Source organism: Carcharhinus amblyrhynchos, chromosome 5 (assembly GCF_965287045.1).
Source record: "Carcharhinus amblyrhynchos chromosome 5, sCarAmb.v2.hapA, whole genome shotgun sequence".
Lineage (NCBI taxonomy): Eukaryota > Metazoa > Chordata > Chondrichthyes > Carcharhiniformes > Carcharhinidae > Carcharhinus > Carcharhinus amblyrhynchos.
Genome location: NC_137328.1, coordinates 55,181,266 through 55,206,036, shown reverse-complemented (window position 1 = coordinate 55,206,036; position 24,771 = coordinate 55,181,266). Strand labels below are relative to the sequence as shown.

The window sequence follows — 24,771 nt, the reverse complement described above, 5'->3', positions numbered from 1 at the left end:
CTGCAAGGAGGATAGCAGTCTGTGGGAATCTCGTCGACAGCAATTTCTAGGTTTCGGCATTATGCTGTACTTGTCCAAATTCTGAAAGTTGCTGTGAGTTTCAGTATGGTAACGATAATGGCTGCACTGTCATTACTGCAGCAGGCCAATATTTTTGGCTCTGAGAGGGCACATATGAATCAGTTATGAAGAATGATTGAAAAGAAAGGTCTCATTCTCTTTGGGAAAGATGAACATTCAAAAATAGGTCTTGGGAGTTTGCAAAATTAGGAAGGGAATTGGCAAGATTCAAGTTTGAAGGGTAGGCAGAGTTAAATATTTTGGTTAATTAGAACTTTTTATGAGAGCATTCCACATTCAGTATTTATTACATAGCAGTAAACCATTTATCCAGATGTGTTTCAAAGAAAACATAGTGAACGTACCTCTGCTGTCTCCCGATCTTCAAACGTCATACAGATATCAAGATCACTTTGTCTAAAGCCAAACCCATTCTTGGAGGAGCCAAACAAACAGAGTTTTGCTTTGGCTGTAAAATAATAAACTGTACTGAATTTTACAAATAGTGTTTCTTCAACTTAAAAACCACACAGGAGTAAAACAAATTTAGCTGTTCTGAGTTTGGGTAGAAATAGATTTCTTCAAACAGTGAAACAAATGTATTACAGCTTTCAATTCTCTACAACAATACTTCGTTAAAATCACTAGTTAAGGATTTTGTTCGTAAGCAAATACATCAAAGACGACTTTTAAAAACAATATAAAATTCTGCTTGTATACTTCAACAACGTCAGAATATAACAGAATTTTTCGATCGAAAGTAAACTCTGAATACTCATTGACTTACAAATTTCACATCTTATTCAAATAAATTCATTTTCCTGGCCTTTCCTCTGAAGGATTTCAATTTCCATGGGTGCAACGGGCAAGAAAAGAGAGGGATGTAAAAACATTGGTGGGAAAAACAAAGGAAAATTTCAAGATGTTTAATATATATATTAAGGTGACCAGGGACGAGTAGGGCCCATTAGGGGCCACAGTGGCAATCTGTGGAAAACGTAGGTGAGTTTAAAAATCAGTTTTATGTATCTGTGTTCAATGTCGAGAAGGACAATGAAGGTAAAGAAATCAGGGAGGGAGACTATAATATAATTGAACAAATTAGCATTCAGGAGTAATAGGGTTCAGTGGGCTAAAAAGTGGATAAATCCCCAGGCCTAGATGCAATCTATCTAAGGCTGCTGTGGGAGGCAAGGGTGGAAATTGCAGGGACTCGGATGCTAATTTTTAAACCCTCTCTGGCCAAAGGAGAGATGATGTGGAGATGCCAGCGTTAAACTGGGGTAAACACAGCAAGAAGTCTCACAACACCAGGTAAACAGAGGTTAACACCAGGCAGACAGAGTACCTTACGTCGTCCAGTAGTTCCCTGGAATGGAGAAGCTACGACATCTTCTCCGGAGCCTTCGGCATGTCATTGATCAAGACGAACATCTCGCCAAGGCACCCTCACACCCCCACTTCTTGCCTTCAAACAACTGCACAACCTCAAACAGACCACTGTCCGTAGCAAACTACCCAGCCTTCAGGAGAACAGTGACCAAGGCACACACAACTTTGCCACAGCAACCTCTGTAAGACGTGCCGGATCATCAACATGGATACCATCATCTCACGTGAGAACACCATCCACCAGGTACACAGTGCATACTCTTGCAATTCAGCCAACGTTGTCTACCTGATACGCTGCAGGAAAGGATGTCCCGAGGCATGGTACATTGGGGAGACCATGCAGACACTATGACAACAGATGAATGAACACCGCTCGACAATCACCAGGCAAGAGTGTTCTCTTCCTGTTGGGGAACGCTTCAGCAGTCACGGGCATTCGGCCTCTGATCTTTGGGTAAGCATTCTTCAAGACAAACTTCAACAACGCAGAGTCGCTGAGCAGAAACTGATAGCCAAGTTCAGCACACATAAGGACGGCCTCAACCGGGATCTTGGGTTCATGTCACACTATCTGTAACCCCCACGACTTGCCTGGGCTTGCAAAATCTCACTAACTGTCCTGTCTGGAGAAAATGCACATCTCTTTAGCCTGTGCTTAATGCTCTCTCCACTCACATTGTCTGTATCTTTAAGACTTGATTACCTATAAAGACTCGCATTCCAACCATTATTTTGTAAATTGAGTTTGTGTCTTATATGCCTTGTTTGTGAACAGAACTTCATTTACCTGACGAAGGAGCAGCATTCCGAAAGCTAGAGGCTCTTGCCACCAAATTAACTTGTTGGACTTTAACCTTGTGTTATGAGACTTCTTACAAAGGAGAGAAACCAGAGGACTGGAGGATAGTTAATGCGGTACTATTATTCGAGAAGTAGGGATAAACCAGGTAATTACAGGTCAGTGAATTGAGTATCAGTGGTAGGGAAATTATCAAAAAAAAAATCTGAGGGACAGAATTAATCTCCATTTGTAAAGGCAAGGATCAATCAGGAATAGTTAGCATGGCTTTGTCAGGGGAAGATCGTACCCAAAAAATTTGATTGAATTTTTCAAGGAGGTGACTAAGTGTGGAGGTGAGGGCAATGCAATTGATGTAGTCAACATGGACTTCAGTAAGGCTTTTAACAGGCTCCCGGCATAGAAGACTAAGGAGTTAAGAGTCCAAGGGATCCAGGACAATTTGGATCCAAAATTGGTTTAGTGGCAGGAGGCAGAGTGCGTTAGTGGAAGGTTGTTTTTGTGACTGGAAGCCTGTGTACTGCAGGAGTTGGTGGTGGGTCCTTTGTTGTTTGTTTTCTACATTAGTGATCTAGATGTGAAAGTAGGACATATGATCAGTAAGTTTGCAGATGACATAACAATTGGTGGTGTGGTAAATAGCGAGGAGGAAAGCCTTAGATAACAGGATAATATAGACTGCCTGGTCAGATGGACGGAACAGTGCAAATTGAAATTAATCCTGAAAAGTGACAGGTGTTGCATTTTAGGAGGACTAACAAGATAAGGAAATGAACAATAGAATGCTAGGAAGTTTAGAGGACCGGGGGACTTTGGGGTGCATTTCCATGGATCCCTGAAGGCAGCAGGACAAGGAGATAAGATGGTTAAGAAGGTATACGGGATACTTGCCTTTATTAGCTGAGACAGAGAATATAAGAGAGGGACGGTTATGATGGAGCTGTATAAAACACTTGTTTGGCTAGAGTACTGTGTGCAGTTCTGGTCGCCTTACTATAGGAAGGATGTGACTGCCTTAGAAAGGGTGCAGAGGAATTTCATCAGCATGTACCTGGGCTGGAGCATTTCAGCTGTTAAGGAGAAGGAGTTAGGCTGAGGTCATTTTCCTTAAAGAGACGAGAAGGCTCAAGCAGGACCTGATCAAGGTGTATAAAATGATGAAAGTCATAGATAGGAAGGAACTTACCCCCAAAGTAGAGGGGTCAATAACCATAGATAAGGCATAGATTTCAAGTAACAGGCAAGAGGTTTAGAGCAGAGTCAAGATAAAACTTTCCACCACCTTCTGGTGGTGGAAATCTAGAGCTCATTGCCTGAAAAGGTGGCAAAGGCAGGAGCACTTCAAATGGCATGATGTACAAGCAATGGACCAAGTGCTGAAAAGTGCGAATAGAATAGAGGGTGTTTGATGGCTGGCACACGATGGACCAAAGGGTCTCATTTTGTGCTTTAAAATTCTATAACTCTATGCTTCTCAACCTTCCATCTCTTTGAGTGCTAAGCATGTGGGTGCCCAATCTGTTCAGGAAAAGCTGTTGCTGCAGCCTGCCTCCAATCCTGTTGGGCCAAAGATTGGCAGGTAGCTCACTATTTTATTAGGTGCTTCCACAAATGCTTGCATTTCAATCACATCCCAAAGTCTGCGGCTAGAAAGGCACTGTCTGCCCCATTTAACTTCCATGTGTTTTCTGGTTCTGGTATTTGGGTGTGCTACTCCTAATTAGGGTCCAGGGAGGAGTGGCAGGGAAATAATTAGTCTTTGTTTCTAAAGTCATTACCATATTTCATAAAATAATTTTGGTTTATGATGCACTAATTTCTTCCAATATGTCTATCATCACAAAGACTTCATCTGGATCCTCTAATTCTGCTCTTTTGTGCATTCCAAGTTGCGATTACTCCACCTCTTGTGGTTGTGCCTTCAGATGCTTAGGCCCAAGCTTGGGAATTCCCTCCCTACACCTCTTTACCTATTAATACATAACTCATGGATCAAGTTTTTAGTTATCTGACCAAATATCTCATGTGGCTTAGTGTCATGTTTTGTTTCATAATGCTCCTGTGAAGTGCCTTGGGAGGCTTCATTACATTAAAAGGTGTTACATGAATGCAATATGTTGTTTGCTATTTTCAGTAATGGTATATAGCAAGATCAACTGAAAAATTCAATTTGTTTAAGTTGTCTCTATTACGGACACATGTAGTAAATTAATAACGAAAGGTATACAAACATCATTCATACCATCAAGTTCTCTCCTGATAAATGTCTCCAGATTTACCAATATATGTTCACGTGCTTGAATTTCCAGATGATCTGGGGCAAAGTCACCTGAGTTGGAAAGGGAAGATGTTTAGTTTCCATAATTTATTTGATGTCCTGACAGGAAGCTTTGAGCTTCCATGGTTGGCACTTGGCTGCACTTCCTTCCATTCCACTTCCTCTAAAGACTCGACTCCATACATTAAGTTTTTCCAACACTGTTGCATCTGTTCCTACGATGTTACCTTCCATACCAATACTTCTGATTTTATTTTTTTTCAAGTTTATTTATTAGGCTTTTGTTAACACTGCAACGAATTTGCTCTGAAAATCCCCTTCTTTCCTTTTCCTCAACAGAGGATTCCTCTCCAGCATGGAAGACAGGGCCCTCAGCTGCATCAACCTCATTCCCTGCACTTCTGTTCTCACATCTTTCCCTCCCTGCTTTGTCTTTACCAATCACCAGATTTGACAAATCATTCCTTCACCATTTCACCTCCTCCACTATCAAACACAACTCTACTCCTCATAACAATACAAATGGACAATTTTATAAGATGCAGAAGTAGGCCCATTAGTCCCTCAAGCCTACTCTTTCCTCATGACACCCTGGTCTGTGCCTCAATCACACCCAACATGCCCTTCCCACACCATGTTACTGTGCAAATGAAGGAGATGCAACACTTGCCTTTTTAACTTCTCCAGGGCCCCAAATACCCCTTTCAGTTGAAATGGTGATTTACTTCTGTTTCCCTGTGTGATTTTTGAACTAGAAGAGCCATAATTTGGACATGATCTTCTCAGTCCAGCAACTGCAGCTGAATGCCACAAAGAAGAGTACTATGTACTGCCTTCATCAATTGGACCAAGGCATTCGACTAAGTGAGCAGAGGTGGTATGTTTAAGTTATTTGAGAAAATCATCACCTCTTTCCCATGAAAACATGATGGGCAAGGTCAGCTACAACAAAGTAACATTGGAACCCTTTGAGGTCCGCAGTGGGGTCAAACAGGCTTGCGTTCTGGCACCAACATTTTTCTGGCATATTCTTCTTTCTGTTGCTGTAATTTGCGTTCAGTTCATTTACACCGGGTATCTATTCAGATATGAGAACTGATGTGAAGTTGTACAGCATTGTCAAAGCATTAGGAAGACAAATATCATGGTCCAGAGTTTTGTCATACTTCCAACTGCCAGCATCATGTTGCTGGAGGTCACTGATAGTTTCACACATCTTAGCTCAACAATCTCAAAAATCCACCCAGCTATGAATAAATACTACAAGTCAATCAATCTCGTTGAAACTCTGTCTCTCATGAAGCATTCCAATCTTCATCTTCAAAATCTAGCTTTGGAATTCTCTCTAAAAGTCTCTCTAACTTGGACGATGTCAATGACAGCTCAATGTCATGTTCCAAGATTCCGTTCCTGATTCTCAAATGTACACTCAAGCACTAACTCACAAGCACAACTTAAGCTCTTCAGCTATGCAATGCACAATACTATGAAAGATAGTATGGAGCCTCATGCTTCGTTCCAACAGCCAACAGCACAGAGTCACCAACCTTCTGTTGTTTTTTTAATGTTCAGGACTGCTCCTGAACCTTCATTACTGTCAAACATAGCCCCTTTTCTGCTTGGAGCCTCTTACTCTGTTCCTCTCTCTTTCTGGGATCTCTCCTGTCTGAATAAAAAATTAGTAGCACCAATTGCTCCTCAGGGAATCTTTAATCCCTGAAAATGAAATAAGAAAGGAGGGGGTGAGGAAAGCAACAAAAGATTTGTTTAAATGGTTATCTGTAGGCATCCCAATTCTGCTCTCTCTAACTATTAAACAGGGACAATGGTAGTTTACAAAACCAATATATTTTGCGCTATCTGGCACTCCCCTGGAATTCCCTTGTATATTTGGAATTTCCAACAGCTTGATTTTTTTAAAAAGTCGGTCACTTCAGATAATGCATTCTTCAAAAAACTACTCATAATAATAACTGATTGCAAATCTGCATAAATTTTTAGGATTTACATTGAAATTTGTAGTTTTTGGATCAGTTTATTGCACTTGAACAAAGATATATTGCTTGGGGTGAAACTGATGGTTTGATTTTGTTTTTACAAAGCCAGTCCGAAAGTCACGCAGTCAGTTGCGCTGTCAGCTTGGTCTTCAGTTGTATGGGTTTACTGTGATGGGCTTCTCAACTGCCTAGCTGCTTCCCCCCAACCTTTCAAAGTCAGAGCAGCATTTTATCTTGAATCTTGAGTCTTGAGCAACTTAATGTCTCATCAACCAGCATTTTGATAATCAGGCACTGTCCATTCCCTGAGCAGGCTGGAAAGCAAGGATTATACTGCAATATAGTTCTATCACTGAATGACAGAATGCAAATTTCTGTCAAAATTCAGAAATAATGACATTTTGTTCCATTCCATTCCTAGGGTTTTGCTGCAGGGAGAGGAATGTCATCTTTTCAATTAAGAAAATAGCATATGCTGCGGTGGACTAAATTTTACACGAAAGGGACGATAAGAGAAAAGTTGTGCTTCAAACAAAATGAAGATGGTGAATTAGAACTTGGAAATAAAATTCCATGATTTTTCACAGCATATAATTAACAATATGATGATACAGCATTATGTTAATACATCCTACTGGTGATGCTCTGGTTTAAACCAGAGAAAAACAACATTTAATTTCTTAAGAAAACTTAAGATTCCTCATTCTTTTCAAATATTAAATATACAGGTTTTTAAAAAACAATAAAACAAGACATATACTTACAGTAACACTGGGGAGGAACCTGATCCAACACATTCAAAAACCTTGGAGTCATTTGTGGCAATGGATCCAGATCAACCTTTTTGAAATCCTCTGGACAATCAGGCTTTAAGTGTCCTTCTCGCTTACACAAGCTGCATACTATTATAGAAGCCTATTTAAGAAAAACGGTGATAGTAATTTTGTCTTTTAAAAAAGTACTGCATTTCATTAATGCAATCAAATATACAGTTACTAAATGCACTAACTTCAAAAAATTTAGTTTATGCAAGTATTTTTCTATGTTTTAACTATTCTGAACAGCAGACTCAAAATATTAATGTAATTAATCAAAATACAGCTCTAGTTTCAGGGAAAAAAAGTTTCTAAAGTTTGGTATTACCTTGCCCATTGTAAAAACAGCTTTGCTGAACGTATAAAACATATTGTCATCACTACACTGCAATTCATTTCCATGCAAGGCTGTTCCAATTCCCCCAAGAAGTGATTCCTTATTTATTTCATGTTGAACAACTTCTTTCTGCTTTGGAGCTATTTCGTTTGAAGTAGTATGTCTGACTAGCTGAGGTGGCACCTCATTTTCACACTTTACAGGTGTATGGTCCTTCCAGTTCAGAAATTCATGATCAATTACTCCATCTTCATCAGACTGATTAACTTCTTCACTAGACTCAGTATATATATGTTCAATTTCATCTTCAGCTGTAAGACTGTCCAGATGAACCCGTGAGGCGAAATTCAGATCCTCCTCATCATCATCATCATCATCATCCCCCTCTTCCTCCCCTTCTTCATTCTGGCTAAATGTCCTTTTATGCTGCTGCATTGGCTTTTTAGAGAAATTATGTAATTCACCTGCACTGTCAGAGCTTTCTTGGGCTTCATTATTCAATTTTGTTCTCTCATGTTTTTCTTCCAGTGGACTGGAGTCATCCACACCAAAATCATCACTTTCCACGTTCCAAGGCGTAGGAAAACACTCAGAATCTGAGAGGTTTTTGGAATTAAAGTGATCTCTGTAACAATTTGTAGGCTTCACATCCAGTTCTTCATCACTAGAGGTCTCATTATCTGCTTCTGTAGATTGTTCAAATTTACCTTCCTTTAGTATCCCACCAGCAACAGTTGAATTGTCATTTTGCTCTCCAGGTATATCAAACAGTTCTTCATCATTTCCACTTTCTAAAAGTTCATCACTGTGTTTATCTTCACCTTCTGATTGATTTAGATCATGCTGATGAAACTTATCTCCTGTAATTCTAATTTTCTGTATATCAGATACCAGCTCTTCTTCTGTGAAGCTCTCATTCTCACACTCATGTGCTATTTGTAGGTTTCCACAAGAATCTTCAGAAGGCATATTTTCACCATTTTTGCATATGACATTATCATGCAACACTGGGCATTTCCCATTGGGGATTTCTGCTGAGTTGACAGATGCCATACTACTTAGTTGTGTCTTTGTAGGGTAAAATTCAAGCAATTTCTGTTGATCTGCCATAACATTAGATGCCCTTTTAGAATTATTTTTTGCATTCTCTCTTTTCTTGAACTTTGCTGACTTGTACTTAGGCAATGCAAAATAGCTGTAAGTAGCTCTTAAACAATGAATGATGTAGTCATAAACCATTTGGCTATTGAGTGTTCGTGCAACATTTCTCTTTACAGAGTATGGATCTGGAGAAACAAAGACATAATTAATGATGGTTGGTAACTGCATTGCTTAGCAAACACCTTATTCACTGAATTCTATAGTTAGTTTACAAGTCAGTTTCAGGGGCATTTTAGTCATTCAGAGCAACAGCACATCTAGGGTTACCACTATTAAATTTTGTGGCACTTGAAGCAATCAGAGAAGAAGCAAATCTTGCGAAATACCTTTTTACATATGGACAATGTAGAGACAGACAAATGGTAAAAACAAATAGCGTAGTAGCTCTGTTCAAACTATGAAATTATTAAATATCAGAAAACTATTAAACACTATAGTTTTCTTAATCTCAGAATATCTCACTCTTTACTAGTTATGGTTCTGGATATCAAGTATTTCAATAATTTTTCAAGAGATTGGTGAGTAATCTATACCTATTATTAGCTCCCAAAAATTCTATTCTGTTTGAAGGTGGTCTTTTATACTTGTTGTAAATGTAAGACTGCATTCATACAAACATAAAAGCTTTCTTTTTGCACATTTTAAGTCGTTTATAAAACTTTTGAACCTACTCTCAAATTATACAGTATTAGGCTAATTATAGGCAAGGTATTGATGAAAAGTTCATAAGACTGTTATAAGCAATGTCAACCAAAGTAATTACACTATTTTTAAAGATTTGTGTCAACATGTTCCAACCTGGACAATTAAGAGAAAGCCCAGGCATCATGCTACAAGGTTCCATTGAACCATTATCATCAAGTCCCTCAAAATCAAATCTGAAAATCCCCATTATAACCTGAAATTAAATGAAGCAACCACACAAAAAAAGGCTATAAAAGCAGGGCAGAGGTTTGTTACAAAGTCAGCACTGCCATGGCATATTTACCACTATCCTGGATGATTACATTCACTACTGTGTTCATGAAGCTGGTTGCTATCCAACTTGATCAATGTCCTTGCCTCTGGAAGTGATGTGCCACAACTGTCATTGCACTCACAGGAAAATACAAGTTCCAAGTCAAAGAAGGAGTTATTAGGAAAGATGACCAAAGGTACAATCAAATGGCAAATGTCAAGGAATATCTTAGAATGAAGAGAGGGAGGGAGAGAGGTGTAGGAATTTAGAATGAAATTCAAGATGGTGGGTCCTAGGTGACCGAAGGCATGACCATAGCTGGTGAGGTAAAAAAATGAATATACGAGGTCAGGGTTAGTGAAAGAACTGGAGAACATTTAAGGATGAGAATTTTAAATGTGTTGTTATCGGACCAGCGTAGGCCAATAAGGACAGCATTGACTTAGTAGGATATAGGCAGCAGTGTTTTGGATAAGCTAGTGTTTATGGAGGGTGGTACCTGTCAGGCTGGCGAAGAGAACATTAGAATAGTTGAGCTTGAGGTCAGTAAAGCATGAATGAGCGTTCCTACAACAGAGAGGTGAAGGTGGCAGCATGAAGTTATGGATTAAAGTGCACAATCTTTATGATAGAGTCATAGAGGTTTACAGCACGGAAACAGGCCCTTCAGCCCAAGTGGTCCATGCTGCCCTTTATTTTAAACCCCCGAAGCTAGTCCCAATTGTCCGCATTTGGCCCATATCCCTTCATACCCATCTTACCAATGCAATTGTCTAAAATTGTCTGACAAAATTATATCCGTCTCTACTACTCTTTCTGGCAGTTTATTCCAGACAATCTCCACCCTCTGTGAAAAAATTGCCCCTCTATACACTTTTGTATCTCTCCCCTCTCACCTTAAACCTATGCCCTCTAGTTTTAGACTCTCCTACCTTTGGGAAAAGGTATCAACTATCTAGCTGATCTATGCCCCTCATTATTTTATAGACCTCTATAAGATCACCTCTCAGCTTTCTACACTGCAGAGAAAAAAGTCCCAGTCTATCCATCCTCCCCTGATAACTCAAACCATCAAGTCCTGTTAGCATTGTAGTATATCTTTTCTGCACTCTTCCTAGTTTAATAATATCCCTTCTATAGAAGAGTGACCAGAATTGTATACAGTATTCCAAGTGTGGCCTCACCAATGTCCTGTACAACTTCAACAAGACATCCCAACTCCTGTATTCAATGTTCTGACCAATGAAACCAAGCATGTTGAATGCCTTCTTCACCACTTGTGACTCTACTTTCAAGGAGCAATGAACATGTACCACTAGATCTCTTTGCTCTGTAACTCTCCCCAATGCCCTACCATTAACTGAGTAAGTCCTGCCCTGATTCATCAAAATGCATCACGTCACACTTATCTAAATTAAACTCCATCTCCATTCATCAGCTCACTGGCCCCATCGATCAAGATCCTGTTGCAACCCGAGATAACTCTCTTCGCTGTCCACTATGCCACCAATCTTGGTGTCATCTGCAAACTTACTAATCATGCCTCCTACATTCTCATCAAAATCATTAGTATAAATGACAAATAACAGTGGACCCAACATTGATCCTTGAGGCACACCGCTGGTCACAGGCCTCCAGTTTGAAAAACAACCCTCTACAACCACCTTTTGTCATCAGGATGTGGAGATGCTGGTGTAAGACTGAGCTAAGCACAGTAAGAAGTCTCACAACACTAGGTTGAACTCCAACAGGGTGAGATAGCTAAATGGATACAATTTTGTATTCATTTAGCTATCTCGCCCTGAATCCCATGAGATTTAATGATGGGAGTGGATGTTGGATCAGAAGCTCAGCTTGGGCCTGAGTTTGAGGTCAAAGTTGCAAATAGTCTGGTCCAACCAAAGACAGCAGGAAAAAAGGAATTTGGTAGTTAGGGAAAGGAGTTTGTGGTGGGGACCCATCACAAACATTGAATACAGGAGTTGGGACATCTTGTTGAAGTTGTACAAGACATTGGTGAGGCCACACTTGGAATACTGTATACAATTCTGGTCACTCTTCTATAGAAAGGATATTATTAAACTAGGAAGAGTGCAGAAAAGATATACTACAATGCTAACAGGACTTGATGGTTTGAGTTATCAGGGGAGGATGGATAGACTGGGACTTTTTTCTCTGCAGTGTAGAAAGCTGAGAGGTGATCTTACAGAGGTCTATAAAATAATGAGGGGCATAGATCAACTAGATAGTTGATATCTTTTCCCAAAGGTAGGAGGCTTTGATCATTCTGAGCTTTAGATGGACAATATTGTGACTTATCCAAGGCTGAATATTGACATGCAGTCAGGCAGCAAAAAGCAGCAGAGGATCAGAGAGAAGCGATTAAGACACAGAGTGTACTGTTTTCAAGATACATGTTGAACGTAACTGCATGTCTGAGGATAATTTACCAAGGGGAAGCATATGGATGAAGAGGAGGAGAAGAAGGCGGCTAAAGACTAAGGCATGAGAAGAAGTCAGTCACTTTAGGATTGGTATGTGATGGTTCAGTATATACTATCTAAAGGAAGCACTAAACTAAATCAACAAACTTATTTCAACAGCCCCTTCTGCACTTGGCAACATCTACCAGCAAGGACAAGAACTTAAAGATCATGGAAACAACATCAACTGTAAGCTTCGCTTCCAATCACACATTACTCTGATTTCGGACAAGCATTGCTATCCAAACATTATTACTGCACAAAATTCCTGGAATTCTACATGCACCATCAGCATTTGGACTGCAAAACTGCATTTACATAGTACTCTTCACATAATAAAACATCCCATGGGGCTTCACAAGAGCTTTATACAGTAAAATTAGTCATGGAGCCACATGAACCAATATTAGGGTTGACAACCAAAAGTTTGATCAAGGAGATAGGTTTGAGAAACATCTGAAAATAAGAACGAAAGGTGGAGAGGTTTAGGGAGGGAATGCTAAAGTAAAAGGCCTAGACATCTGAAGACATAAAAGCCAGAAGAAGATGAGTACAGAAATCTAGGAGGACTGTAGGGCTGGAGGACATTATAGAGATAATGATGGTGAGGCCATAGAAAGGTTTGAAAATAAGGATGTGAATTTTAAAATTAAAACATTACTTGACCAGGTGTCAGTGAACACAGTGATGGTAGGTGGACTAGAGAACTGGACTTGGGGCGAGTAATGATATGGGTTGCAGAGTTTTGAATGACCTCAAGATTGCAGAGGGGAGAATGTGGGAGGCCAATCAGGAGCATCTTGGAATAGTCAGGTCTAGAGTTAACAAAGATTTGAATGTGCATTTTATCAACAAATTTATAGAGCTGGAAATAGATGGTCTTCATGAAAGAATGTGTCTTTGGAAGTTTATCTCAGGATCAAATATAACACCATGGTTGTGGACAGTGTGTTTGAACGCAAACAGTTGCCAGGCAGTAGGACAGAGTCAGTAGATAGGGAACAGAGTTTGGAGTGAGGGCCAAAAACAATGGCTTCAGTCTTCCCAGTAACAGTACTGTTATCGAGGTGCAGCAAGTAAATGACAAATATGAACGGACCAAGGATAGATCCTTGGGGATATCAATGGTAATGGTGAGGAAGCAGGAAGTGAAGCCAGTACAAGTAACATACTGGCTATGGTTAGATACGGTAGTAAGGCAAGTGCAGTCCCACCAACTGCACAATGGAGAAGAGGGGTTGGAGGAGGATGGTGTAGTCAGTCATGTCAAGGCAGATCAAGGAGAAGGAGGAGGAATAGCTTTGGCCACAGTCACATTATATGCCATTGGACAAGAGCAGTTTTGGTACTGTGGCAGGGGTGGAAATCTGATTGGAGGAATCAAACATATAATTCCAATAAAGGAGGACTTGGAAGATAAAGGGTAAAAGTGCTATCAATTTTTTCAGTACAACTTGGGATGAGCTTTGCTATACTACTACTATCTGAAGTATAAATTAAGAAAAGAATTTGTCACTTTTGTACTTTAAGCACTGGTACCAAACAATGATGCCAATGCAGTATATTTAGGGGCAACTTAGAATCACAAAATATTAATGTCCAATAGTACACCAAATTCATAATTTTCCTACCAAAATCGCCCTACCAACTGCAAGGAGATCGGTGCAGAAAGATGAGAAGAATTAGCATTTAGACTCACAATCGGGATGGATTGTTACATTTGTAGGTTTCTTTATATACCTTCCACAGCAATCCTCCTTTTGGGCCAGTCTTTAGCTTCCCGAGAAAGTGGTTCTCTGATCCGTATACAAATTACATAATCAGCCAGTGAAAACTCCAGTGCATAAAATCGAAGCAGTTCAACCCACAGCTGCCCCACTGGTACAGAATTTTGTTGATCTAATCCAAATACAAGAGGAGCCTATAAAGGAACGTGGTCGACAAATTATTTAATTACCATAACTGTTTAAAGAAATGATTGAATCCACCCACAAGATAGAAAAACATACCTTTCCTTCATTAGAATTGCCATCATCCCCACTTGTAGGTTTGAATTCCCAGATAACATTGTTATTTTCTATACCTTTAAGACTGAAGTTGGCTAGGTTTGCCACCACAAAATCTCTGATCTTGGAAAGAAAAATTAATAGAACAATTATTGTGTTTATATATTCCAATGAGCATACATACAATTAAATGAACACCCAAATATTAACATGCCATTGGATTAACAATTCAACCTTTTTCACATAGGTTATGTTGTCCTGCTATGAGGCACAATTTTCTGTGTTTGTTCAATTAACTCTCTTCCTTTTCCTCTGCAAATAGTCAACTCACTGAATATGGAAGAGGAAATTAGAGAAAACTGTGGTGGGGTAAAATCTGTAATCATAATTAAGAAAAGCACAAAAATATTGGCCTGTTTATGATAAAACTGACTAACTGTGGAGAAGCTGGTGCCAATATCCTTATAGCTATTTTTAAGAAGTCAAACCAATTTTTGCTCCTGAGTTTTTATTCCAGAGTTTTTCTTCTAAATAAATGTCAGCAACACATTTTAATAGGCTACTAACTCTAAGTCATAGTTATTGATTAAAAAAATTAAAGGTTTATCTGTCAAAATATACCTATGGTATTCTTGACAATTTCTTCTTTTCAGTAGACTGAAGATAAAACTGAGCAGTTTAGGTTAGGAAAGTATGCAAATACTTCCACATTCCAAACGTTGCTTGCTAGGTAGCTTCCTAGATGGCTAATAAGTAACAAAAGAACTAAAATTTGAGAGATGATATCAAACAGATATCTTACCCATAATCCTAGATACACAGGCAGAATACACTCCTTCCTCTGCTGCAGAAAATAGATTACCATCAAAGCAAACGCATAGGGTGGCAGTCCACCTTCATCTGGACTGTCAATGTGGCAAAGCTGAAAACAAGAAGTTTCTTTCAAAAGAAAATCACACATTTATAATTCTAGAAATGTACAACACACAAAAAAGGCTTGTGGTGAAAGTTGAAACCTGTGTCTAGTTTCATTTAGTGTTTTTTTGAGTTGGTGCTGGCAAGTCTGAGGCCCTGTTTGGTGCACAATTGTTTAGTGATACACAATCTGAATGTTGCTGAAAAGAGAGACGTGAGGCCAATGCTTTTCATCTTGCACTAATCAGGATAAATGTAAGAATGTCATATTTCAAAAGATCACAACAAAAATACCACAGGACAAATAGAGGCTGAGTGGCAGGATGTTGATTTTTTTTGTTTAAATATTCATTCACAGGAAGTGCATGTCACTGGTTAGGGAGACATTTATTGCTCATGCCCAGTTGCCCTTGAGGTGGTGAGTTGCCTTCTTGAATCACTGCAGTCAATGTGGTGTAGATACACACCCACTGTATTGGATGAAGGCAGTTCCAGGATTTTAACCCAGAGGAACAACAATATAGTTCCAAGTCAGGATAATATGCAGCTTGGAAGGAAGTTTGTAGGTGGCTGCTTTCCTTCAGCACTTGCTAATAATCCTGAGTGTGCTAATAGCTACACTAACAACCAGTCAAGTTTATAATGTTTATGCTCACTCAACTCATGGACCTATTTGCTACTAACAAAAGGAATATGCTCAATTTGTGCCTTTTTTGAATTATTCGGGAGCTTGGGGAGCCAATGGTTTTTCACTGTTTTCTCATTACACACCTCAGCCAATAAACCAACTTGTCAATTTATCAATATCCTTATCTCTCTGTATAAATTGTCATTGTTTGAAATTTAATATTGTGTTTGTTCTGATGAGTGCAAAATGAAAAGTTTCAGCAACATGTCTCTCTTTTCAACAATATTCAAGATATTATTATGGTTGAATTATTGTTTAAAAACTAGATGAATAAACTAATTGGGTTTCCTCATCTTTATTTCAGAGCTATAGTGAGAAACACTGTATCCATTAAAAGCTTGTCATCACGAGACATATTACTTGGTACAAAACCACAGGTTCATGGAGAAATGCCACATCTGGGGTGGAATTTTCCAAAAAGAACGACAGAGTAATTTTCGACGCAAACTCAATGTGATTCCTTCCCACCTGGTAGTGCGGTCCAGACCATAATAGTTAGGCACTTAAGAGTTCACCCACCTTGGGGAATCAATTTATCTACTATGAATATGTCTGAACCACTCACGTAACCCTCCTGCTGTTCCTGCAGGAGAAACTTGCCCACAGCATCACCAGTGAGAGAAGACAGACAGTGGGATGCCTGAGTTGAGGAGCAGGAGCAGACCTGTCTAAAGGCGACGTGGTCCTAAGACAGGAAGACACCCTTTGGCCCATCAGGTCTGCCCCAGCGATCCAACACCTATCCATTCTAATCCCATTTTCCAGCACTTATCCCATAGCTTTATATGCTATGGCATTTCAAGTACTCATATAAATGCTTCTAACCTGTTGTGAGGGTTTCCACCTATAACATCTTTCAGGCAGAATTCCAGATTCCCACCATCCTCTGGGTGAAAAAGTTCCCTCTCAATCTTCTGCTTCTTCCTTTAAATCTGGTATTTGACCCTTGTACTAAGGAAAAAGGTTTCTTCCAATTTACTCTATCCATGTCCTTCATAATTTTGTACATCTTGATCAAGTCCCTGCTCAGCCGCCTTTGCCCTAAGAAAACTTACCACTCAAAGGGCGGTGGGTGAGTGGAATCGGCTGCTGTCGGTGGTAGTGGAGGCAAATCGAAAGGGTCTTTTAAGAGACTTCTGGATGAGTACATGGGACTTAATAGGATTGAGGGTTATGGGTAAGCCTAGTAGATAGGGATATGATCGGCGCAACTTGTGGGCCGAAGGGCCTGTCTGTGCTGTGGTTTCTCTATGTTCTAAAAACAATCCTAGCCTCTCATACCTGAAACATTCCATCCTAGGCAACATCCTGGTGAATCTCCTCTGCACCCTTTCTAGTGCAATCTCATCCTTTCTACAGTGTGACATCCAGAACTGCACACAGTACTCTAACTGTGGCCTAACGAGTGTTTTATACACCTTCATCGTGAACTCCCTGCTTTTACAGTCTATGCCTTGGCTAATGAAGACAAGTATCCCTAACATTTTTTTAATCACCTAATCTATCTGTCCTGCTGACTTCAGGGATCTTTAGACATGCACTTCAAGGTCCCTCTGGTCTTCTGTACTTTGTAGCATCCTATTATTCATTGTACTCCCTTTTCCTGTTAGTTCTCCCAAAATGCATCATTTCACACTTTTCAGGGTTAAATTCCAGTTGGATAACAGGAGTGTGAATAATTGGATGGGATAAACATGGGAGAAAATATTAGGTGCTTAGGATCCTTGAATGTTGATTAGTGGCCAGGCCTAAATGAAATGTACCCTGACTGCCAAATGAAACAACGGAAGAAGTTGCAGAACTCTGACCATCATTTTCCGATCCTCTCCAGAGACCAGCATGGAGCTACAGGATGGGAGGGCGCCTCACATTGTACTGGATAGCCCAAATAATTAGTCCAGTCAGACTAATCATGGTGATGGGACAATTATTAGAAAAACTTCTGACAGACAGTAAGCATGGATTTGTTAAGGAAAGGACATGTCTTATGATGCCTAACAATAAAACTAATTTGATTGAATTTTTTGAAGCAGTAACAAGAAACATTAACAAGCAGGGTTCATGAGCAGTGCATTTAATGTCATCAAAGTTCCATGTGGCAAATTTGTTCGAAAATTAAAAGCTCATAGGCCTAAAGGAGCATGGCAAATTTGAGTCAAATTTGACAGGAAGCAAAGCATTACGTTTGAATTTTTTAATGAGTAAAATCTATGTGCCCTGTCTCCCATCAGTACTTTGCAGCTCTTACTTGGATCCTGGATGCATCTTTAACATCTGATCCCACTGGGAAATATAAAGTTACTCTGAGACAGAAGCAGCAAAGATAAATAAAGAGTCATAATAGAAGGTTTTACAAGGTTACAAAATGATTTTTTAGAAGTTCAGGTTACCAAGAGGAATAAGGGCTCTTCCTGCCCCATTGCTGGAAATTTGGTAGAAGTTTCACAGGAATTCCACCTACACGTTTGAAATGGGATTTTTGCCACGGTTATAGTGACAGAGCAGAAATGTCAAGAAATTCACCCCTAATAAGTATAGACATTGGTAGTGATGGTGAGGCAGCGAAAGGTGGTGAAATTTACTAACAGTAAATATACACATCAGAATTTTGTTTCAGTTATGTATGAAAAAAGTCAACCTGAAGCACCCAAGAGAAGAAATTATTGCTCTGTCTGCTGTTAGAAAATGTTTAAATTTACTGCAAATTTGATGTGATAGAATTGTACTGACAATTCTTGGAACAAGTTAAAAATTCTTAGGAAATGCTGTGTGTGTAAGCAACCTTTTTTAAAGAACTGCCACAGTTGTTTTCTCAAGGAATTTTTAATGCAGACAGTAACTCATGCGTCTCGGATAGTTGCATAACCACCTGTCAGATAATTGAATTTGAAGAGGACAGACAAGTCACCAGACGTCCTGGGGTTAAACAACTATACACAAGAGAAATATGTCAGACATGAGGATAGCTGCTGTGCAGCCAAAGGATAAAAGGAGCGTAAGGACCCTCCTTGGCAAAAATAACATGTGGTTCTGAACAATGGACAACACTGTCAATTCCACCCTAAATTTTCTCCAAATCTGTTTTGGGATTTAGAGTAAATGATGCAATCATTTCCCATTCAGGAAGGGGGCAAAAAGTTTTAACAAAAACAGAAAATGCTGGGGAATCTCAGCAGGTCTGACAGCATTTGTGGAGAGAGAATAGAGTTAATGTTCAAGTCTGGATGACCATTAGTTATTCTCTCCCCACGGACACTGTCAGACCTGTTGAGATTTTCCAGCATTTTTCGTTTTGTATCAGATTCCAGCATCCGCAGTAATTTGTTTTTATCTTAGAAGAAAAGTTAAAACCTGCCAGACGCCCGAACATTCTCACTCTGAAGCAAAGCAAGAGAATTTCTAAAAATAAAGTCAAAAGCAAATAAAACACAACTGAACAAAAAGGAAAAGCATCTATTTTAATTTACAAAGTGAAGAAAAGGTATAGCTTAAAATAATTTAAAATGAAATGTAACTTTGTTAAAAATAAGTTCTTACCTTTCCCCAAGTTCTAAAGGCAATAACCAGTGGAGTAAGACAAGGTTCCAACTTCGCCAAGGCAGCTAAGTGACATGTTGTGAGCCATGCATTTTCATTGCCTGCACTCACTTTACATAAAAGGCCACTAAGGGAACAAAAAAAATGTAACAATCATCAAAGATTTAGAGAATGATTACAGCACAGGAGGCCATTCAAACCTGTCATGTCTGTGCCAGCTCCCTACAAGAGCTAGTCCAAATCTCCCACCCTTTCCCTGTTGTCCTGCAAATGTTTCCTGTCAGATCCCTGAGACAATTCCCCTTTGAATATCTATGCTGTATAGACCTTCTGACAGTCTCTTCTCTGAGGCAAACAGCCCCAGCTCCACCAATCTACACACACAATGAAGTCCCTCAGACCTGGAAACATTCTCATAAATCTTTTCTGCTCATGTGTTCCCATGGTACGGTGTCCAGAATTGGGCACAATATCACTCTAGTAGAGTTTGAATCATAGTTTTATAAAGGTTCATCATAAGTTCCTCCCTTTTGCATTTTTATGCCCCTATTTGTAAAATGAGGACTTACGGTCAGTTTTTGCAAATCTTGCACAAAATGTTATAACCCAAATAATTCTCACATTTGAGAACAAAAGCGGAGGGCATCATGCATATTACAAGATGACCTTGGTTTACATGGTTTTATTGCCACTCTTTGAGGATCTGTATATTAGGTAACACAAAGAATTTGGCACATACCCACAAATCAAGCAGCAATTCTGTCCATTAAATCCATTAAACTAAGCATGCTGTGCTTGAGTCCTCAGGGGGGTGTGGTAGGGTGGTCTTACTGGGGTAATGTAATCAAAGAGATTGACAGCGGTGTATGGGGTAAAAACATGGACAAGGACCATGATTGTTTTGCAATGCCTTTGATGGACAGGACCTTCAATTTAAGTACCCAGTGATTTTAAAAGGTCCACTGCTATTCAGAGGTTCCTTGAATTTCAAAGGCCAATTTTATTGTTAATGCAGGGCAAGTATCTTTTCTGTTTGGCCTTTGAAGCGAACAGTAAAAGTTACAGTTTCTCTAAAGATACTATTTGTACTGAATTCTACTGATTTACCCATTGAACAACATTCTTAAATTCGTTGGAGTTTTGCCAGAATCCTGGTTAGGAAAAGTTATATCCTTCTGAATACCAGTGGTAAGGTCATATTGGGGCCACATGATACACTGTAGTAAGTCAGAGCAGTGACAAGAATTCAATGTTTGACCTCTGGGTGTCACTAGTTAGCAATGGCACACAAAGGCATTCTCTCAGTCATTGGATCTGTTCATAATCATGGGCAGTAAAGCTAAATCTGAGGAGAATATCTGCTGTACAATAATCCAAACATTTTTTAAAAATGGCATTTCACCGAAGATTTACCAGCTTTATATTTACATCTTCAGTACAACTAAAGAAAAGCAGGCATTTTTTTACATTTTCACTATGTCTATAGATATTACACCATTAACAATCTATTGATTCAGGGGTTTACTTTTAAGGTATCAAAGTTTTATATAGTTTAATATTTGCTAATAAGCAAAACTGAAAAAAATACGTAATACGTTTTTAATATGCTGAATCTATAGAAAGTTAAATTGCTTTCAAAAAATCAAGCATCTTTTGAAACGTCGAAAAAGGGTCATCAATCCCACAAACTTCACCCGTTGAAAACTTGTATGATCACAGAAAACATCTGAATTATCAAAAGACCATAAATTGAAACAAAGCTAAGATTCATCTGTAGTAAAGTTATTTGTCGAAAAATCATAGGTTGAAAGTAGTCAATATGAGAATGTATCAAGAAACAAAAACCCACCACTCCCGGCAATTGTCTTACAAAAGCTATATTATTTAAAGTATAGATACAGAAGAGTTTATTGGTTAAGGTAAACCTTAAAACATCTGGTTTTACTCATTTTCTAACTAGTTATTGTTCACAGTTCCTCCTGTGAAATTAAGGAAAGTGTGAACAAAGAAGAAAGCTTTATAACTGAATACAAATCTTCCCGCATCTAAATGGGATTGGTTGGGTTCAGTGGCAAGTCATCCCTCACAGCTTTTTAATAACTGAGTAACAAAATGTGCATGCCTCCAGAGGTCAGGGAAAGAAAGAAAGATAATCTTAATACATGGTGCAAGGAATAAAGGAAGAATTTAAGTTTTACATGACTTCTTATGGTGTGTTAAAATGTGCATATTAAATTTGGTTCATTAAAGCTCAGTTAGTCTTTTACAAATGGCTCAGTTCACATTACACATTATAGACAGTAATTACATTCAGATTAAGAAAAGTAAGTCCCGACAAACCTTTGCTTGTCTCTGCATAGTACGACAGGCACTCTGGCATGGAACTCCGCCTCAACATCAATGAAAGAAACTGAATAAATTTGGGAAGAGCAAAAAAATCTATTTAACAATTCTTCTGACTGTTAAACTGTTCTTTCTGCTCATCATTGGGAGATTCAATAGTTATGAACTGAGCTAGTACTAAACTAACCTGAACAACACATTTACTAGGGACTGTGTCGACATTCAAAGTGCAGATCCTTCAAAGGACCATATCCTCCGGCCCAGTTACACATTCTCTTGAAGTAGAACTTAAGCGTTACTTGATAAACAATTAAAAGGCACACAGTATTCGTCACTGTATAAACTTGGTGACTCACTTTCAGTGGGCAACAGTCTTCTAGAAAATTCTGAAGAAGAATCCCTATTCTGATTTACTGGAGCTCTAATGATTTATTTTAGTTTTTGTAAATTAGTTCCTGGGATAGGATCTAGGGTCTTCTACTTTTGACCTATTGGAAAAGGACAAAAATATTACAAAATTTGCTAAATTTTAATTTGCTGGTCCATTTAGTTCAAAACACTATATATGCCTATATAGTTCATATGTTAATTTGTAAAATATACCATAACTTAAGAGGGCAAGATGAATTTCTGTAGTTCTCATGTCTGATTAAGCTCCAGGCAAAAAGATGGACAAATACAACTCAAAATGTGTACAACTTATATTACATAATCATTCAATCTATATATTATTCTATAAAATGTACTGGTTTCTAAAAACAGGGCAAGATGAATGTAATAGATGAAAAATATCTTCTCTTATCATTTGAAGAACTTACTATTGTTCTTAAGGCTTTCCTGAACCAGCAATAGCACATCTGGTTGATTCATCTGAGAAACAAAAAGGAAAAGTCTACTTATTTATGAAACAATTTTTTAACTTACTGCTTTCATATAAAACTTGTTTCCTCCTTACCCCTTCACAAAAGCATCAAAATATTACTTGCAAAATTATTAGGGTACTCAGAATACTAATTGTTAAATTCTAACTTTCCATACGAAAAACCAACTTTATCAGAAACCAACATAACTTTGTTATAGTCTTTTTGTAGACTGGTTAAGTGGGAAAAGTTAGAAGTGGGCATAGCATAGAAAAGATGCCAAGGTAGTTGGATAACAGGAAATTATATCAAGGTATAAAAGAAATTGCAGTGGAAATATTGGGCCCTTGAGTGTGCCTGTGGGAATTGTGCATGCACATGGAAGTACAAGACTGGAATGTCTATGCCTTCCCAGAACTTAAGACCTTGGATCCTTGAGATAAGAGACAGTTGAACATGTGTGGAAGTGAAAAAGGTTATGTGGTAGTGTGATATTCACATGAAAGATACCTGGCTAATCAAGAAAGGTATGGTCAGGCACAAAACTCAAAGTGATTGGTTGAAGGAGGGGTTAACTGGATAACAGACAGACAGAGAGACTTGAAGACTTAAAGACTAACGCTGTGAGATAAACCATTTGTGCACTCTACCTTCTACACCTTGTTGTGGCTGGTATAATCCACATTAAACTGTAAATCACTGCCTGTGTTTATAGCTACAGTTTATCTTAAAACTTAATAAACTTGTCCTGGCTTTGTCTCAAAAAGTTGATTCACCCAAACTTTGCTGCCAAATCTGCTCCTGCCTCATAAGTGAGAAAGACCAAAACTTCTGACACACTCCAGTCTTCACAAGGATCATACTGTTTGCATATCTAGTTCCAAATGTTTTGTTTGGGACATAGCAACACACAGTGCTGGTATACATATTAAATTTCTTCAGTGTATTCCTGTTCATCATTAAACATCTCAGCCTTTATATTTAATTTAGAAAATGTCCCTGTTACATGGTTTTTGATGATATACAGAGCAAAGTGTAATTTTGCTAAGGGACCATGGGTTGAGCCGTGGGAGAATTCATTCCAAGATGGGTAAAATGAGTTTGACATTTTAGCAGACCATGCAAAGGAGGTTACAAAGTTACACAAGATGGTAGGGAAAGCAAGCAATGCCCGACAATTATCAGACACTGAGTCTAGGCTGTTTGCAATTGTACAGAGATTCGAAATACCAGATGGTGCTACTGAGACCAGCCTCTCTTGCAATCAGAATTCACAAAGCATTTACATCAGATTGCAGAGCAGAAATTGTATGCCAGTTTTAAAAGTAATCTGGAAATTCAGTATTCAGGAGGTTAAACAATAAAGTTCATAGCTGATCAATTTTAACATCAGACTTATCTCAAAGAGTGTACTCAAAACCTGATTGCATACACAGTTGATGTACAGAGTTCTTCATTCAGTCTCTGAAAACTTACATGAGCTGGAAACTGTATATCAATGTTAAGGTCAGAATCTTTAAAGCCAAATCGTGTACAAGAGGAGCCATACAGTCTAAGTGAGCAGTCTGGATGATAAAAGGAAACCATTATATAAATACCATATATTTCAACAATGGTTTATTGCAGTATTGTAGTAAAAAAAATTACTACACCAGTATAATATCAAAAATACCAAATGGAGACCTACTGTACAAATGAGTTTTTTTGTGCAACATAGCATTACAGAAAAGCATCTTATTTGTGTGACAATTTATATTATAGGTAAAATTATAAAACATTACACAAAAAAATACTGCAATAAAAAAACAAAATGCTGGAAACACTCAGCAGGTCACACATTTGTGGAGAGAGAGTTAACATTTTATGTTGATGCTGTTTCATCAGAACTGAAGAAAGACAGAAATTAAAAATGAAGTTTTTAAGCCAGTTGAAAGCTGGGAGGTGGGGATAAGAGATGCAGGAAGAATAAAAAGGTGGAAGGCAGGAGAGATTAAATAATAAAACATTTCATGATGCCAAAGCAAGAGAGTGACAGTAGATATAGAAACAAAAAGGGTTGTGTCCAAATTAATGATTATGAAGCAGCCACCTGAATGTAACATGCAGAGATAAATAAGAAACAAGCCAGCAAAATAAAGAAAG

General features: G+C 38.6%; 1 protein-coding gene across 3 annotated transcripts in view; it reads right to left on the bottom strand.

Annotated features, from left to right (window-relative positions):
- LOC145343046 (terminal uridylyltransferase 7-like) overlaps positions 1 to 24,771 on the bottom strand; it is an 87,710-nt gene that overhangs the window by 28,448 nt on the left and 34,491 nt on the right. For all 3 annotated transcript variants that reach the window (XM_080188823.1, XM_080188821.1, XM_080188822.1), the window contains exons 6-16: positions 24,106 to 24,194; positions 22,588 to 22,639; positions 21,767 to 21,836; positions 19,427 to 19,553; positions 15,089 to 15,208; positions 14,290 to 14,409; positions 14,021 to 14,201; positions 7,670 to 8,964; positions 7,291 to 7,441; positions 4,494 to 4,580; positions 426 to 529 (exon numbers count right to left, since the gene is read on the bottom strand). In XM_080188823.1, the coding sequence (XP_080044949.1) occupies positions 426 to 529; positions 4,494 to 4,580; positions 7,291 to 7,441; positions 7,670 to 8,964; positions 14,021 to 14,201; positions 14,290 to 14,409; positions 15,089 to 15,208; positions 19,427 to 19,553; positions 21,767 to 21,836; positions 22,588 to 22,639; positions 24,106 to 24,194 (2,396 nt within the window). The remainder of the gene's footprint in view (positions 1 to 425; positions 530 to 4,493; positions 4,581 to 7,290; positions 7,442 to 7,669; positions 8,965 to 14,020; positions 14,202 to 14,289; positions 14,410 to 15,088; positions 15,209 to 19,426; positions 19,554 to 21,766; positions 21,837 to 22,587; positions 22,640 to 24,105; positions 24,195 to 24,771) is intronic.